This window comes from Ursus arctos, unplaced genomic scaffold (assembly GCF_023065955.2).
Source record: "Ursus arctos isolate Adak ecotype North America unplaced genomic scaffold, UrsArc2.0 scaffold_13, whole genome shotgun sequence".
NCBI lineage: Eukaryota > Metazoa > Chordata > Mammalia > Carnivora > Ursidae > Ursus > Ursus arctos.
Window position 1 is genome coordinate 21,093,673 of NW_026622797.1, and position 18,158 is coordinate 21,111,830.

The 18,158-nt window shown below is 36.6% G+C and overlaps 1 protein-coding gene across 1 annotated transcript in view; it reads right to left on the bottom strand.

Moving 5' to 3' along the window:
• The window catches only part of ZC2HC1B (zinc finger C2HC-type containing 1B), a gene marked incomplete at its 5' end in the record, with an annotated part of 54,347 nt that extends 39,500 nt beyond the window's left edge, over nt 1-14,847 (bottom strand). The window contains 3 exons of the mRNA XM_044386318.3: nt 11,474-11,612; nt 12,136-12,255; nt 14,764-14,847. Of these exons, the coding sequence (XP_044242253.3) occupies nt 11,474-11,612; nt 12,136-12,255; nt 14,764-14,847 (343 nt within the window). The remainder of the gene's footprint in view (nt 1-11,473; nt 11,613-12,135; nt 12,256-14,763) is intronic.
• Between the last annotated feature and the right edge of the window lie 3,311 nt (nt 14,848-18,158).

The window sequence follows — 18,158 nt, forward strand, 5'->3', positions numbered from 1 at the left end:
ATACCTCTGATGAACATAGATGCAAAAATCCTTAACAAAATATTAGCAAACCAAATTCAAATTTATTCACATTAAAATAAATAAGTCAGAAAGGTAAGAAATACAGCATAGGGAATATAGTCAATAACACCAATAATTTTGTATAGTGACAGATGGTGACTACACTTACCATGGTGAGCAATGAGTAATGTAGAATTGTTGCGTCAGTATGCTGTACGCCTGAAACTAATATAACATTAGGACATCAATAAAAACAACTAAATGAAAATAATTTTTTTTTTAAGATTTTACATCGCGATCAAGCAGGATTTATTCTGGGGGTGCAAGGATGGTTCAATATCTACAACTCAATCAATGTGATATACCACATTTAAAAAAAAAAGAAGGATGGGGTGCCTGGGTGGCTCAGTTAAGTGTCCAACTCCTGATCTCAGCTCAGGTCTCGATCTCAGGGTTGTGAGTTCAAGACCCACACTGGGCTCCATGCTGGGTATGGAGCCTACTTAAAAAAAAAAGATAAAAATCATATAATCATTTTTAAAAAATCATATAATCATTTCAATAGATGCAGAAAAAGCATTTCACAAAACTCAACATCCATTCATAACAAAAACTCTCAACAAGGTGGGTACAGAAGGAACATATCTCAGCATAGTAAATGCCATATATGACAAACACAAAGCTAACATCAGACTCAATGGTGAAAGGCTGAAAGCTTTTCCACTTAGATCAGGAAGATGACAAGGATGTCCACTCTCACAACTTTTATTCAACATAATACTAGAAATCCTAGCCACAGAAAACAGAGAAAAAAGAAATAAAAGGCATCAAACTTGTTAAGGAAGAAATAAAACTCACTACTTGCAGATGACGTGATACTATATGCTTAGAAAAACGTAAAAGACTCCATCAAAAAAACTATCAGAACTAGTATATTAATTCAGTAAAGTTGCAGGATACAAAATTAATATACAGGAATCTGCTGCATTTCTACACACTAATAATGAACTAACAGAGAAATTCCATTTACAATTGCATCAAAAAGAGGGGCGCCTGGGTGGCATAGTCAGTTGGGCCCGACTCTTGGTTTTGGCTTAGATTGTGATCTCTGGGTTGTGAGCCTTTGTCGGGCTCCGCACTCAGTGAGTAGTCTGTTTGGGACTTTCTCTACCTCTGCCCCTCACCCACTCCCTGTGTGTGCTCTCTCTCTCTCTAATAAACAAATCTGTAAAAACAAACAAACAAAAAAAAATCAATTGCATCAAAAAGAATAAAATACATTGAAATAAATTTAACCAGAAGGTGAAAGACTATGAAAGCTATAAAACACTGATTAAAGAAAATGAAGACAACACAAATAAATGAAAAGATACACCACTCTCATGGACTGAAAGAATTAATATTGTTAAAATGTCCATACTATCCAAAGCAATGTAATCCCTATCAAAATAACAATAGCATTTTTCACAGAACTAGAATAGTCATAAAATGTCCATGGAACCACAAAAGACTCTAAACAGCCAAATAAATTTTGAGAAAGAAGAACAAAGGTGGAGATTTCAATTCCAGATTTCAAACTATACTACAAAGCTATAGTAATAAAAATACAGTTCCAGCACAAAAACAGACACACAGATCAATGGAACAGAATAAAGAGTCCAGGAAAAAACGCCACACTTATATAGTCAATCTATGACAAAGAAGGCAAGAACATACAGTGGGGAAAAGACAATCTCTTCAATAAGTGGTGTTGAGAAAACTGGACAGACACATGAAAAGAATGAAATTAGGCCATTTTTTAAATACAAAAATAAACTCAAAATGGATTAAAAATCTAAATGTCAGGGGCGCCTGGGTGGCTCAGTTGGTTAAGCGGCTGCCTTCGGCTCAGGCTATGATCCCAGGGTCCTGGGATCGAGCCCTGCACTGGGCTCCTGGCAGAGCAGGGATCCTGCTTCTTCCTTTCCTGCTCTCCCTGCTCATACTCCCCCCCTTCTCTCTCTGTCAAATAAATAAATAAATAAATAAATAAATAAATAAATAAATAAATATTTAAAAAAAAAATCTAAATGTTAAGACCTGAAACCATAAAACTCCTAAAAGAAAATACAGGTAATAAATGTTTGGACATAGCAGTCAGTAATATTTTTTTGGATCTATCTCCTTAGACAAGGGCAACAAAAGCAAAAATAAACTGGGACTACATCAAACTAAAAAACTTTTCCACAGTGACTAAGAAACCATCAACAAAACAAAAATGCAACCTACTGACTGAGAGAAGATATTTGCAAATGATATGTATGATAAGGGGTTAATATCCAAAATATATAAGGAACTCCTACAACTCAACACCAAAATAATCCAATTAAAAAAAATGGGCAGAGGACCTGAATAGACATTTTTCCAAAAAAGACATACAGATGGCCAAGAGGCACATGAAATGATGCTCAACATCACTAATCATCATGGAAATGCAAATCAAAACCACAATGAGATATTACCTTACACTTGTCAGGATGGCTAGAATAAAAAAGGTAAGAAATAACAAGTGTTGGTGAGGATGCGGAGAAAGGTAACCCTCATGCACTGTTGGTGGGAATGGAAATTGGTGCAGCCACTGTGGAAAAGAGTATGGAAGTTCCTCAAAATTTTAAAAATATAAGTACCATATAATCCAGTAATTTCATTCCTGCATATTTACCCAAAGAAATAAAAACATTAATTCAAAAATATCTATGGACCCCTATGGTTTTTGCCAGTATTATTTATAATAACCAAGATACGATAGCCAAGATATGGAAGCAACCTAAATGTCCACTGCTAGATGAATGGATAAAGAAGATGTGGTATACATATACACTGGAATATTACTCAGCCATAAAAAACAATGAAATCTTGCCATTTGCAACAACATGGATGGACCTAAAGGGTATTATGTTAAGTGAAATGAGACACGAAAAGATAAATAGCATATGATTTCACTTATATGTGGAATCTATAGAGCAAATAAACAAATAAATAAAAAATAGAAACAAACTTGTAAATACAGAGAACAAACAGGTGGGGCGCCTGGGTGGCTCAGTCATTAAGCGTCTGCCTTCAGCTCAGGTCATGATCCCAGTATCCTGGGATTGAGTCCCGCATCCGGCTCGCTGCTCTACTAGAAGCCTGCTTCTTCCTCTCCCATTCCCCCTGCTTGTGCTCCCTCTCTCACTGGCTGTCTCTCTCTGTCAAATAAATAAATGAAATCTTTAAAAAAAAAAAAAAAAAAAAGAAAAGAAAACAAACAAGTGGTTGCCAGTTGGGGGGGGGGGGAAGATGAGCAAAACAGGTAAAAAGGGATTAAGAGGTACAAACTTCCAATTACAAAAAAAGTAAGGCACCCTTTCAATAAAGGATGAATCTTAAACAATAATCCTAAACAAAGGATAAAGAAAAAAGGTCATTTCGCCAAAAAAAAGTTTTTTAATTAAAAAAAGGAATCTAATTTTCCTCATTAGAAAACAAAACAAAAACAAACACCAGATGCAATATAAAAGCATTATCAAGGGGCACCTGGGTGGCACAACGGTTAAGCGTCTGCCTTCAGCTCAGGGCGTGATCCCGGCGTTATGGGATCGAGCCCCACATCAGGCTCCTCCGCTGGGAGCCTGCTTCTTCCTCTCCCACTCCCCTGCTGTGTTCCCTCTCTCGCTGGCTGTCTCTCTGTCACATAAATAAATAAAAATCTTAAAAAAAAAAAGCATTATCAAAACATCCTATGGGACACCTGGGTGGCTCAGTTGGTTAAGTAGCTGCCTTGGGCTCAGGTCATGATCCCAGGATGCTGAGATTGAGTCCTGCATTGGGTTCCTTGCTAAACTGGGAACTTGCTTCTCCTTCTTGCCTCTGCCTCTCCCAGCTGCTCATTCTCTCTCCCAAATAAATAAAACCTAAAAAAAAAAAAAAAAAAAAAAAAGCATCCTAGCCCACTCCTTTTCTTCCTCTGATTAAAAAAAAAAAAAAAAGCATATTAAATTAATCAAGGAGGGGCACCCAGGTGGGGCTCAGTTGGTTAAGCATCTGCCTTTGGCTCAGGTCATGCTCCCAGGGTCCTGGGATCAAGGCCCCCGTCGGGCTCCCTGCTCAGTGGGGAGCCTGCTTCTCCCTTTTCCTCTGCTGCTCCTCCTGTTTGTGCTCTCTCACTCTCACTCTCAAATAAATAATCTAAATTAATCAAGGAAAACTATAAAAGAACAGCAGAAAACTAGCATGTACTCTGTCAATGGGTGAAAGACCAACCACACCCACAATGATCAATCTTAACACTATTGCAGTGGTCCAACTAAAATATACTTTATTTTTCACATACAGCTCTAAAATTCAAATCATTCAGCAACTGAAATAATTTCCTGTATTAAGGATAGTCAAGGTAAAGCTCTTTTCACGTTGGAAAATTATTACAGCCAATATAATCCTTTTTTTTTTTTTTTTGAGAGAGAGAGAGAGAGAGAGAGAGAGAAAACAAGACAGCACACGCATGAGTGAGGGGAGAGACAGAAGAAGAGAATCTTTAAGCAGACTTCCTGCTGAGCCCAGAGCCTGACATGGGGCTTGATCGGTCTAAGCCGAAACCAAATACTTGGTTTCAGTACCAAATATTTTTACCTTCCCCTCAAAACTTCCTTCAGTACCAAATATTTTTACCTTCAGTACCAAATATTTTTACCTTCCCCTCAAAACTTAACAGTAAGTAAATAAGTCAGTCAGTCATGGGGATGAAAGTATAGCATAGGGAATACAGTCAAATGATATTGTAATAAATCTGTATGGTGACAGATGGTAACTATATTTAACATGGTGAGCATTTTGTAATGCACATAAATGTCAAATCACTAATGTACACCTGAAGCTAATATAATATTGTATGTTAACTGTACTTAAAAATAATTAAAAATAAAGTTATATTTTTTAAAGATTATTTTCAGTATAGAAGTTCAGATTATTTATTTTTTAGATGGTTTTTATAGTATGATTCCACTGTGGTTTTGGGGACTGGTTTTGGTTTTTTCCTGTTTAAAATGAACTTCAAAAAATAATTTACATGCAGGAAGATGCAACTATTTTTAAGTGTACAGGCCAATGACTTTGATAAATGTACACATTTGTGCAACCACTCCAATAAAACAGAACAGTTTCATCACCCCAAAAAGTTCCCTCATGCCCCTTTTCAGTCAGTATTCCCCCAAACCCAGTCTCAAGCAATCAAAACTCTGTTTTCCTGTCACTAAAGATATCTGTTCTATAATTTCACGTAACAGAATACCCATGGTGCTGCACGTATGGTTGCACTTTCTTCCTACTATGGAGTTGTATTCTGTTTTGTTTATCCATTCACTTGTTGATGGACATTTTCAGGGTTTCTTTTTTTTTTCAGTTTATGCTATAAAGCTACTATGAACATGAACATATAAGTCTTTTTTAAGAACATGTTTCCAGTTTTTCACATAAATACCTAGGCATAGAATTGCTCTATAAATAAGTATATGTTTAACTTAAGAAAATACCAGTGCAAAGTGGCTGTACTATTTTATACCCCATCAGCAGTGTATGAGACTTCCAGCTGTTCCACATCCTAGCTATCATTTGTATTGTCAGTCTTTAATTTTAGCTATTCAAGTGGGTATGTGGTGGTATCTCATTGTGGTTGTAATTCACATTTCCCTGATAGAAACAGACACTGAGTGTCTTTTTATGTGCTTATTGGCTATTATTCTGTGATGCCTCTGTTCAAATATATCTCTTGCCTTTTTTCTTACTGGGCTGGCTTATTATTGAGTTGTAGGAGTTCTTTATATATTCTTAGTATGAGTCCTTTGTCAGACATATATGTATTATGAATATTTTCTCCCAGCCTGTGGCTTGCCTTTGCATTCTAATGGTGTCTCTCAAAACTAAAATTTTTAGCTTTGGTGAAGCCCAATTTATCAATTTCCTTTTTAAAAATCATTAGTACATTTTGCATCCTGTTTAAGAAATCTTTGTTGACTCTTAGACCATAGATTTTTGTTTTTTCTAGAAATCTTAGAATTGTGCACTTATATTAGGTCCATGTTCCATTGTGAATTAATTTTTGTCAGTTATTTTTTGTCAATTAATTTTTATATAAGGATCACGGCTCATTTTTTCCAAACTGATATCTAGTTTTCTCTGTTTCATTTGTTAATAAGATTATCCTTTCCCACATGGAATTACCTTTGTCAAAAACGAGTCACCCATACGTGGGTGGGAGGTCTACAACTAGATTCTCTTTTCTGTTCAACTGGTACACCAATATCAAATTACTTTATTACTGTATCATCATAGTAAGTCTTGACATCAGGTAGTGTAAGTCCTCTGCTTTTTTCCTTTTTTTCAAAACCATCCTGGTTATTCCAGATCATTTGAATTTCCATATAATTTTAGAATCAACTAGTTAATTCTTACTTGGCAAAGAAAACTTGCAGGGATTTTTATTGGAATTACACAGAGTCCATAGATCAATGTGTGAAGAACTGACATCATAACATCATGTGGACTCTTCCCAAATCATGAAAATGATAAATCTCTCCATTTATTTTGGTCCTCTTTTACTTCTCTAAATAATGTTTTGTGGTTTTCATTTTTCAAGTCCTACACGTTTTATTAAATATATACCTGAGTATTTAATGTTTTTTCATAATTGTAAATACTATTTCTAATTTTGTCTTTCAATTGTTTATGCTAGTATATAGAAATAAAATTTACTTGTGTATATTGACTTTATATCCTTTTTTTTAAGAGAAAGAGTGCACACAAGCAAGGGGGTAGGGGCAGAGAGAGAGAGAATCTTAAGCAGGCTCCACACTCCGCGTGGAGCCTGACGGAGGGGGAGGGGGTCGATCTCAGGACCCTGAGATCATGATCTGAGACAAAATCGAGAGTCAGATGCTTAATTGACTAAGCCACCCAGGTGCCCCTTGACTTTATATCCTGAAAGTGGGTTAAATGAACTTTTACTTCCAGTAGCTTTCTTATAGTTTACTAAGATTTTCTACATTTACTCATTCACGATTATGTTATCTGTGAATAAAGACAGTTTTATCCTCTCTGATAATTTATTTCCTTATTACACTGGGTACTTTTTCTCCAGCACAGTGTTGAACAGAAGTGGTCAGAAAGGACATCCTTGCTTTTTCGTGATCTCAGTGGAAAAGTGCTCAGTTTTTCATCAAGTGTATTGTTAGCTGTAGAATGTTCAAAGATGTCCTTTATTGAGGTGTTCCCTTCTATTTCTACCTTTCTAAGAGTTTTGTTTTCTAAACATGTATGGGTGTTATATTTTGTCACAGGCTTTTCCTGTATCTATTGGGATGATTATCTGCTTTTAAAAATATTTTGTTAATATAGTGAACTACATTTACATTTACTATTTTCTTCTTTCTACTTAATTTAGGTATAATTTGTTCTAACTTTTTAAAGAGAAAGAATAAAGTAATTGGTTTAAACCTTTCTTCTTTTCTAATATGAGCATTTAAAGCTATAAAACTCCCTCTAGACACTGTTTTAGCTGAATCCCACAAATTTTAATGTGTTTTCATTACCATTCAGTTCAAAATATTTTCTGATTTCTTTTATGATTTCTTCTTAAATTCATGTGTTATTTAGAAATGAGTTGGGAATTTCCAAATATTAGGAAATTTTCTAGGTATGTTTTCATCATTAACTTCTAACCTAATTCTGTGTCAAATAACAATCTGTATGATTTCAATCCTTTTTACATTAATTGAGACTTACTTTGTGGTCTTGCACATGGTCTGTCTTGGATGAATGCTCCATGTGTATTTAAAAAGAATTATATCCTGCTGTGCTGCATGTCACATTATAGCAATAGGTATCAATTAGGTCAAACTGGTTGATACTGTTGTTCAAATTTTCTATATCCCTACTGATTTTCCTGCTGCTTATTTTATCAGCTACTAAGAAAGGAATGATAAAATCTCCAAATATAATTGTGAATCTTTCTACTTCTCCTCCCAGGTTTTGTTTCATGTTCTTTGAAGCTCTGTTACTAGGTACATAAACATTTAGGACTGATAGGCCTTCCTGATGAATGTACTTTTAATCATTACCCCTGTTAATAGTAACACTGATGTTTGCTTTGCCAGATACTAATAATAGTCACTCCGGTTTTATGATTGTTTGCATACATATCCTTCCCCATGCTTTTCACAGGCCAGTCTATAGTTGTTTTGACATTGCTGGTGTTTATTTCTTTTACCCTTTTATCCGAGTGAAAAGGCACAAATCATAAGTGTATGTCTCCATGAAATATTTATTAGCTGCCCACACCCATGTAACCAGCACAGATCAAGACACAGAACATTCCTAGCAATGCTCCTCATGTCCACTCCTGGTCATCCCCACCCCTCCAAAGAAAACCACTGCCTGATTTCCAACCTCAGAGACTCAAACCTGAAGTTTCTAAAAAACTGTGTTTCTGATATTTATAAATCAGGAATTCTGTGGTTTTTGCCACCCTTTGAGAAATTAGATCTGGCAATCCTGGTGTGTGCTCCTTTGAGGCAGCAGCCCTGCTAACTCAGGGGCAGCTATCCCTTAGTGAGAGTGTCGCCCCATTAGACCTACCTGCAACACCTCCTTGTTTTGTCACTTGTCTGACACACTTATTTGTGTCTTCATATTTAAAGTGTGCTTCTTGTGGAAAGTATATAATTGGACCTTGCTTTATTATTTAGTATGATAATCTGCCTTTTACCTGAATGGTTTAGGTCATTTACATGCAACTGTCCATATGATTAGGTTTAAGTTTACCATCTTGCTTTGTCTTTATCCCATCTTTTCTCTTAGATTGAATTTTTTTTCATTTTATCTCTATTCCATTTATTGTGTTATTAGCTACATGTCAATATTTTTGTGTGTTTACTCTAGAGTTTAAAATAGGCATCTTTAATGGGGTGCCTGGGTGGCTCAGTCAGTTAAGCGTCTGTCTTGGGCTCAGATCATGATCTCAGGGTCCTGGGATCAAGCTCCATGTCCGGCTCCCTACTCAGTGGGGAGCCTGCTTCTCCCTCTGCCTGCCACTCCCTCTGCTTGTGCTCATGTTCACACTCTCTGTCAAATAAATAAATAAAAATCTTTAAAAAAAGGCATCTTTAAGATATACAACTTTACCTTCAAATAACACTATATCTTTTCATGTTTAATGAGTACTAAACCTATTCTTGTATAATGTATAGGAACCTTTCAACAATGTATGTCCATTTTCCTTAAACTTCTTGTATTGTCTTCATACATTTTACTTCCACATCATAATTGTCATAAAATGCTATTATTTATACTTTAAATTGACAATTATAACCCTCAGATAATATTTACTCAATGGGAAACAAGACAAGGATGTCTGCTTTCACCACTGCTATTCAATATAGTATTGGAAGTTCTAGCAAGAGAACTGAGACATGAAAAAGAAACAAAAGACAAATTGGAGAAGAAGAAAAATTATGTCTGTTCACAAATGACATAATTTTATATGTAGAAAACCCTACAAATTCCACACCAAAAAACAACTGGTAGAGCTAACAAAATTCAACAAAGTTGCAGGATACAAAATACACAAAAATCAGTCATATTTCTATACAGTAGCAATGAACAACCTGAAAACAAAGTTAACAATTCCATTTACAATAACATCAAAAAGAATAAAATACTTAGGAATAAATCTAATGAAGGTGGTGAAAGAGTTGTATATTCCTACACCAAGTCAACGAAATATTCACGACAGAAATTAAAGAGAAGGTAAGTAAATTAAAAGACATCCTATGCTCATAGACTGGAAAACAATATTGTTACGGTGACAACACTACCCAAGGCTATGTACAGATTTAATGGAACCTCTATCAAAATTCCAATGGCATTTTCAGAAATAGAAAAAAACTCATTCTAAAAATTCATATGAAATCTCAAAGGTCCCCAAATAACCAAAACAATCTTGGAGAACTTTCAAAACTTACTACGAATTTACTACAGTAATCAAAACAGGGTGGTAATTAGCATAAAGAAAACAGACTAAAACAGCCCAGAAATAAACCTTCACATATAAGGTCAACTGACTTTTGATAATGGTGCCAAGATCATTCAATGGGGAAAGGATAGTCTTTTCAACGGAGTGCTGAGAAAACTAGATATCCACATGTAAAACTAAATATCCAACTTCCAAAGTAGTTGGGATATTACCTTATACCACATACAGAATTAACTCCACCTAGATCAAAAAGAAAACCATAAGAGCTAAAACTATAAAACTCTTAGAGAAGAGCATATAGGAAAGGCTTCATGACATTGATTTTGCAGTGATTTTTTGGATTTAACATCAAACATTAGGCAACAAAAGAAAAATAAACTGGACTTCTCCAAAATCAAAAATTCTTGTGCATCAAAAGATACCATCAAGAAAGTGAAAAGACAGTCCACGAAATGGGAGAAAATATTTGAAGATCTTGTATCTGATAGGGATTAATATTATTATTAATCTAATAGAGCTTCTAGCCCTAATTTCCAATTTACAAAAAAAAACAGGATAGAGGAACAAGTTAAACATTAGCCTGAGTAAAAAAAAACAGACATATCTAGCAAAAGAGATATTCTAAAAAATAATTGGCCTGATAGGGGTGTTGTGCAAGATTAAAGAAAAGAGACAACAAAAATGCATGAACCCTGACTGAATCCTAGATTGTGACTAGGGGTCAAGGAGAGAGCTTTAAAAGACATTCTTAAGATAACTGGGAAAATACTAGTCTATATGTTATGCAAGGAAATGTACTCATCCTTAAGAAATGCACACTGACACAGTTAAGGGTAAAGTGTTATGATGTTTGAAACTTAGTTTTAAATAGTTCTGCTCCCCCCAAAATAAAAAGACAGAGAATATGACAATATCAACAACTGTCAAATTTCAGTGGAAGGTATGAGTGATCATTGTACTATTTCTTCTCTTCTGTAAACTTGAAAATTTTCAAAATAAAAAGTTTAGGGTAAGAAACCTTTAGGCCACAAAACTGAACAACTTAAAATGGTTAAAATGGTGAATTTAATATCATGGGATTTTTATCTCAAAACAAACCCCCCAACAACCCAGAGCTATGGGTATCTGACACTGTGGAGCTACTGCAGAACTGCCCTGCACAGCCCCATTCTCAAACACCATGACGTGAATGGCCATGACATTGGGTACAGTGGTATTCTCACGGAGTTAAAAGGAATACAGAATCTTTATGCAGAATTAAAAAGAAATTAGGATAAGATATATTGTATGATAAAATTACTTTTATATAATTTAGTTGCTATTATTTATTTTAGAATGCATAGGAGGAAGCAAGTCATGACGATTTGGCCCCAAATCAAGCACAATTGGTTAAGAGTAAAATGCTAAAAACAAAGCAAATTGGCCACACACCTGGGTTGATGGATGGAGGAGGTGGAGGGGGAAGAGGTCGGCCTTCTTTAATGGCTAGCGTACACTGCTTTGCCAATCGGATGGCGTTAATGAAGTCTTCATGTCGTTGTCTCCAGTTAGATCTCCTCACAGGTTGAGGCTATAAAAAACAAAACCAATATATACTAACCTAGACTGTACATCTCTCCACTGCAATTTTACTTTAACCTGAGATTTTAATTTACAAGAGACAGGACTGAAATTTGGAGGGAAAACAATTTGTTTTCAAAAGTACAAAAAAAGAAGTTTGGAAAATACAGTAAAAAATTTGCAATTCAGAACAGTGAGGGAAAACACAAAATATCAATCAGAAAAACAAGCTATAAAACTTTAAAGAAAGACTTAAATGTAAGATTAAAAGGGACTCTCTTCCAAGTTAATTGCTAGATTTAACGCTGCAGTAATGAAAACATAAACGAGATTCTTTTTTGCCACATCTGGAAAGTATCTGAAATACATTTCGAAATCTAAGTGAGCATGATTAAAAAGAAAACAGTAAAGGTGGATTATACTTACATGACATTACACTGCACTATCAAGCAAAAATGAAACCAGAGAGCCAAAAAGAGGCTTTAATGTACTTAAGGATGTAATCAAGAACAATAAGCAGATACTGATAGTACCTTGGATAGAGGAGCGTTTCTCACAATGGGAATGTCAGTACCCTGTAATCTTTGTTTCAAGGAATTGAAAGGTTTACGTTTTTTATTGAAGAGTTTTCTACATATTGGTCCATGCCTTTCCTAGAAAAGAAACAGCGGGGATTAAAATTTTTAACATGTACAGTCACAAGGTTTGTACTCAGGCAGCCCCCACTGGAGTGACAGGGTTCACCTTCGGAGCCAAGTTCATTCTCCAACTCTCAAAGCACAGCAGAGCAAATCCATCTGGCTCTCTCCACCCATGTTACACATCACTAGATATTGCGTGAGGGTAAGGTCAAGAAGAGGCCTCCACAGCTACAGAGACTTACTTCAAATTTGGTTTTATATATATTGAATTCTACCACTTGGGCTGTGTGAGTGGTTCCAGGCACTAAATAATGTTGTAAAGGCAAACTTTCTAGTTTAAATTGAAATAAATATTTCTGATATTGAGCTAGGTACTCACTGAAGCCCAGGAAGTTCTCCTGATTATGTCTTCTGTTCTGTTTCCTGCATCCACGATTCCCAAATTCCATGAGCAAGTCATCCAGTAACCTAACAGGGATCTGAGTCCCAACAATCCTAACATTCAGTTTTACCATCCTTTTGAAACAGTTCTTTGCACACAGCAGGAGGAAACTTAGTTCCTACCAGTGGAATCTTCTCAGAAAAACTCTTCTTACCACTCAGAAATTTCAAAACTGAATTTAATGGGGTCACTTTTCTACATACAGTAAATTAAACTACTTAACTTCCTCAAGGAGTAGAGAGGTTTCAAAGAAATATTTGAGAACATCTGCAAAAGACAACTGGGACAACCATACAAATAAGCGAAGGATACACCAATTCCATTTACATTATGAAGATATTTTCCTTTAATTTATCCAAACATTTCACATCCATGAAGTCATTTATTTCAGGGCAAATCTAAGCATTTAATATTAAGTTTTAAAATGTTACAATATTTAACATTTAACAGACAATCAGCAGGGAAAACATTCTTTACTCCAGCCAAGTAATCTTTAAGTACTCAGCATTTCTAGTACATAAGACAGGGAATCAACACAGAGCTTTGCTTGTGTACCACCCTTACAAAGTCTGTTACAGCACCACTATAGGATTATACCAACAACTTCCAACTAAATGTCCTCTTCCTTGGTGGATATGCAACCCATAATAGTTAACACACAGTTCCTTCATCCAACAAAATACGGGGCTCTATAAAAATCCCTGCACCTTGTTACAAACAAGCCATACCATTTTATTTTATTTTATTTTATTTTATTTTTAAAGATTTATTTATTTATTTTAGGGAGAGAAAGAGAAAGGAGGGGAGAGGGAAAGGGAGAGAAAAAATCTCCAGCGGACTCCCCGCTGAGTGTGGAGCCCAATGTGGGGCTCCATCCCATGACCCTGAGATCATGATCTGAGCCAAAATCAAGAGTTGGAAACCCACTGAGCAACCCAGGAGCCCAAGCCATACCATTTTAAATTAGAGAGAGAAAGCACATCACTTGATCAAATGCTCTTTGTAGCTTGGAGAGAGGCCTAGAAGTAAAACCCAAGAGGACCCAAGACATACTTGACATTTAGTGATTCCTAAATGAATGGTACCCTCTAGGTCTCAAACTCGTTCTTATGGGGTGCAGGCCTGGTTTGGCAAAAGCAGCACACCGGTAGATTCCTGGGCCTCAACAGGCCCTCGAGTTCCTGCTTCTAAATTCAGGAAGCTCTATCTACAGTTAATTAGAACAGATATTTCATTTTTTAAAATTCCCCAGGAAAGAAAACCTACAACTTCATTGTACAGGCTTTCACCCCAAATGCAGTCAGGTATATAGTCCAAATTGTTTAAGTTTCATTACGTCTCCTTGATCTAAAATGTTCAAATTCCGAGTTGCATTATCACCTCCAGTTTTCTTTTTTTAAACATTTTTCTTGGGAATCTCTTTATAATAGTGGAATCTAAAACCTGTTTGATTCCTTAATTTTGAAATAAATTAAGCTTTTATTCCATTTTATAGGCATCAATCAGAGGATCTGACGTGCAGTTAGTTTGAATCTGATTAACAATTAGATCTTGGAACAGGCCTTACATCCATTTTGTTCAAATTACATAAAATCCCTGAAATTGAAAGGTTCTGTCTTTATACGTGGCAAAGCAGGAAACAGAGGGAGGTTAAAGGACTTGTCAGAATTAGTGACAAATTTGAGGCTAAAAGCCAAGTTTCCAGATGCTCCAAATTCAATGTTCATTCCTCTTGACTAGCTAATTTCCCTGGTGCTTTGGCCTTAAAATTTGAATTTTTGATGCTTATAGAAAAGGCAGAAGAGCCAAAACCTCTCAAGAGACAATCAGCTGTGCCAAAACACTTTCATTTGGCATCCTTTTTCTAAGAGTACCATGTTTAATTAGGCTCCCTTTTGAATGGGGTGGCATCTATGTGCCTCCATGTCCTCCGGACCTGCCAGCCATAGGTTATGGACCTCTCTTCCCTTGCTTTCTCTCCACATCTGTCTTTAATCTTTGCCGCTGCAGCCTCCTCACTGACTTGACAGTTCATTTAACTCCAACGAAACACATCTACAAAATGTCTTTATGTTTACCAGAACATCTGCTGCAAAGCGTCTTCCACAGACTTCACAGGGAAGTAACTCCTGATTGCCATCTGTATAAGATCCAAAAGCACATTATGTTAGTTTCATGGAACTGCCTGCCTGAGAAGAAATGACTAACTGGAGGGGACCTCGATAGCTTGATCTCCTCACTCTTTTCCCTCCCCACCAACTTCCTTCTCTTAGGAAGATATTTCATGAACTCACCCATCTTCTTTTTCGAATATAGACTTCTCACTTAACAGGTAAATTCCATGTCCTTCAGGCAACCAGAGTACAATTCTTTAATATATTCTTAAACTAAGCGCCTAACAGCTTTGCTTTAGACATAAGTACAAAGTTAATACTTCAGTATAAAGTCATAAATTATCTAATGGTAACATTTTTAAGATTCCTCCTAGGATGTAAGGCTTATGTGTGTGCTACATGAAGGCGTGGCAATTTTATCACAGATCATATGAAAAGAGTCACCTAATCATCACGTTCAAACTTTCCTGAGAACGGCACTCTCTCAATAAATGCTCTTTGCTGGGAAAAACCCCTACCTGACAGGAAGGGAGTATAAGATACTGATGAAATGGACCAGGTAGAACTAACGGGACTTCTATTCAAATCAGGAAAGATGGCACCATTACAATGCAGAAGCACGGGAGCATGAGCATCATCCTAAGGACGGGGGTTTGGTCGGACCGCTTAATGAGGTCAGTGAATAACACTCACTGCTAGCATTTTATATGCAGTAGTGAATGAGTGAGGGACTGTAATCACAACACAGTCACTACTTGCTATTTTTAATATTCAAGTAGGGTTTTTAAAAGTTAAATGAGTAATAGAATCAATAAAAAAAAAAAAAAAAGAGGCTGAGACTGCACCCACATGTGCCCCATGTCTCAAAGTACCTGACCCATAGCAAGGTGCTCAATAAATACTTGTTGAATGTGTGGGCCAAACATGAATTGAGTTCCTACCTTAGTACCAATCCTTCATTCTATAAATATCTGCTACATGCAACTCTGTGGAAATATTGAGAGCAACCTACACATGGGTCCAGCAGAGAAAAGGAGAGAGAGTGTGCATTAAATGAAGTTAAGTGTCACAAGGAAAGGAAAACATTATGGAATTCTGTAAAGGTTTCACCTCATTAAGTTCATCTGGAGTTGAGTATATAGATTAGAAAAGCTGATCATGGGGCGCCTGGGTGGCACAGCGGTTAAGCGTCTGCCTTCGGCTCAGGGCGTGATCCCAGCGTTACGGGATCGAGCCCCACGTCAGGCTCCTCCACTATGAGCCTGCTTCTTCCTCTCCCACTCCCCCTGCTTGTGTTCCCTCTCTCGCTGGCTGTCTCTATCTCTGTCGAATAAATAAATAAAATCTTTAAAAAAAAAAAAAAAAAAAGCTGATCATGGAGATGACTTCATATTAGGCTAATCATCTGGGCTTTATTCTACAAACAAGGGGAACAATCAGGGACACTGAGTAGGAAGAATCTGAACAGAACTGTGGAAGGCTGAATGGATGGTAGTGGGGAGGGAAGACACTATTTCAGTTAAAAAGCTAAAGGTGTAGGCCTGAAATGGAAAGAAAAGAGGAAATGAGAGACACTGTGCTCAAAGAATTGACATGACTAGATGTGGAGGGAGTAAGGAGGTGACAAAGAACAGTGCAGACGGACTGAGAAGAGGGTCGGGCTGTGGACAGAAACAAAATTTGAAAAGGGCCATCTTAGTAAGAAAAATGACCTCAGCTTTGGAAATACTGAGTTTGAAAGAGTTATCCAGCCAGCAGGATGGAAATGAGGGAGGTCAGGGCTAGAGCCACAGATGTAGGCTTTGTTTGGAGAGTGATGTAAAGGCATGATATTGCCAGGGAAGAGGTCATGGAAAGAGAAGTACAGGGATGATCCCTAGGGAACTCCGTATTTAAGGGCCAAGAAGATGAGGATGATAAGCCAGAAGGAGAAACAGGAGAGAACAAGGTCATGGAAACCAAGAGAAGACGGTTTGAAAAAGGAAGGACTGATTAACAGGAATCAGATGGTAGCTCATTACAGACATTGTTGATTTAAATGATTTCTTCTCACATCTGCCAGATGGTATTGTATTTGCAACACAGGTCATCCATTACAGCATACAGAAATATTACTCTTCCTCTCTGTTCTTTTGGCCTTCTAACTCTGTAAAACAGAGTCTTATTTTTTTTTCAGCAAACCGATACTTACTAGTTAATAAAAGGTAATCATTTTAATAATAAAACTGCTTTTTCTAAACCAATAATGATGATTTCTATTTTTATGAATAGTACTATAAGGTTTGTATGGTATTTTCCTGTTTCCTAAACACTTTTCCTAAATAATCTCATTTACTCCTCACAGAGTTGGGACTATTTATTTTTTTAACAGGTAAGAAAACAAAGGTTCAAAGTTAGGGAACTTCTCAAAGACCACAGGTAGTAACATGGAGACTCAAACCCAACTCTCTATTTCCACAAGTATTAAAACCATATTCAACCATCACCATAAATATAGGTATGTCGGTACTAACCTGCAAAACAAATGCAAGTCCCTGAAGGATAAAGAGCCTTTGATTTAAATCAGTGAGTTTTAATTAGTTCAATGACTTTAAAAGAATGACAGATACAATAGGATTCAACTGAATACCTGAAATTGATAGACCACCGCACTCTGAACCACATTCAGTTCTGAAGCTTGACTATAAGGAAGGGAACACCTGCCTCCTAAGTTGAATTAAACATGGAAATCAAGGTCTTATCGTGTTTGTGACAGAATGCTATGTCACATGGAATATGTGACCACTAGAACCTTAGAAGAATCATTTAAAACAACCAAAATGCCTTGCAACAGGTGAATGGTTAGACTGTTACAGCCAAACCCTGGAATACTGTTCAACAAAACAGTACTGATACATGCAACACCTGGATGGATCTCAATGCGGAGAAAAGCCAATCTCAAAAGGTCATGTACTGCATAATTCCATTTGTAGAACAATCTCAAAATGACAAAATTAGAGATGGAGACTAGATTAGTGATTGCCAGCATGGAGGGATGGCTGGGGAGGGAGGTGGTTGCGACTGTAGAATGAAGGTGACCTTTGAGTAGTGGAATAGTTCTGGGGGTACTTAACTGGCTCAGCTGATAGAGCATAGGACTCTTGGTCTCAGGGCTGTAACTTCGAGCCCTATGTTGGATGTAGAGATTCCTTAAAAATAAAATCTGGTGGGGGGGCAGGGAGAAAAGGAATAATTCTAGATCCATATTGTGGTGGTGGATGGGGGTAACACATGTAATAAAATGGTATGGAACTATAAATACACATTGTAAACAAGTATATTTCCTGGTTTTGATATTGTACTAGTTATTTAAGCTGTAA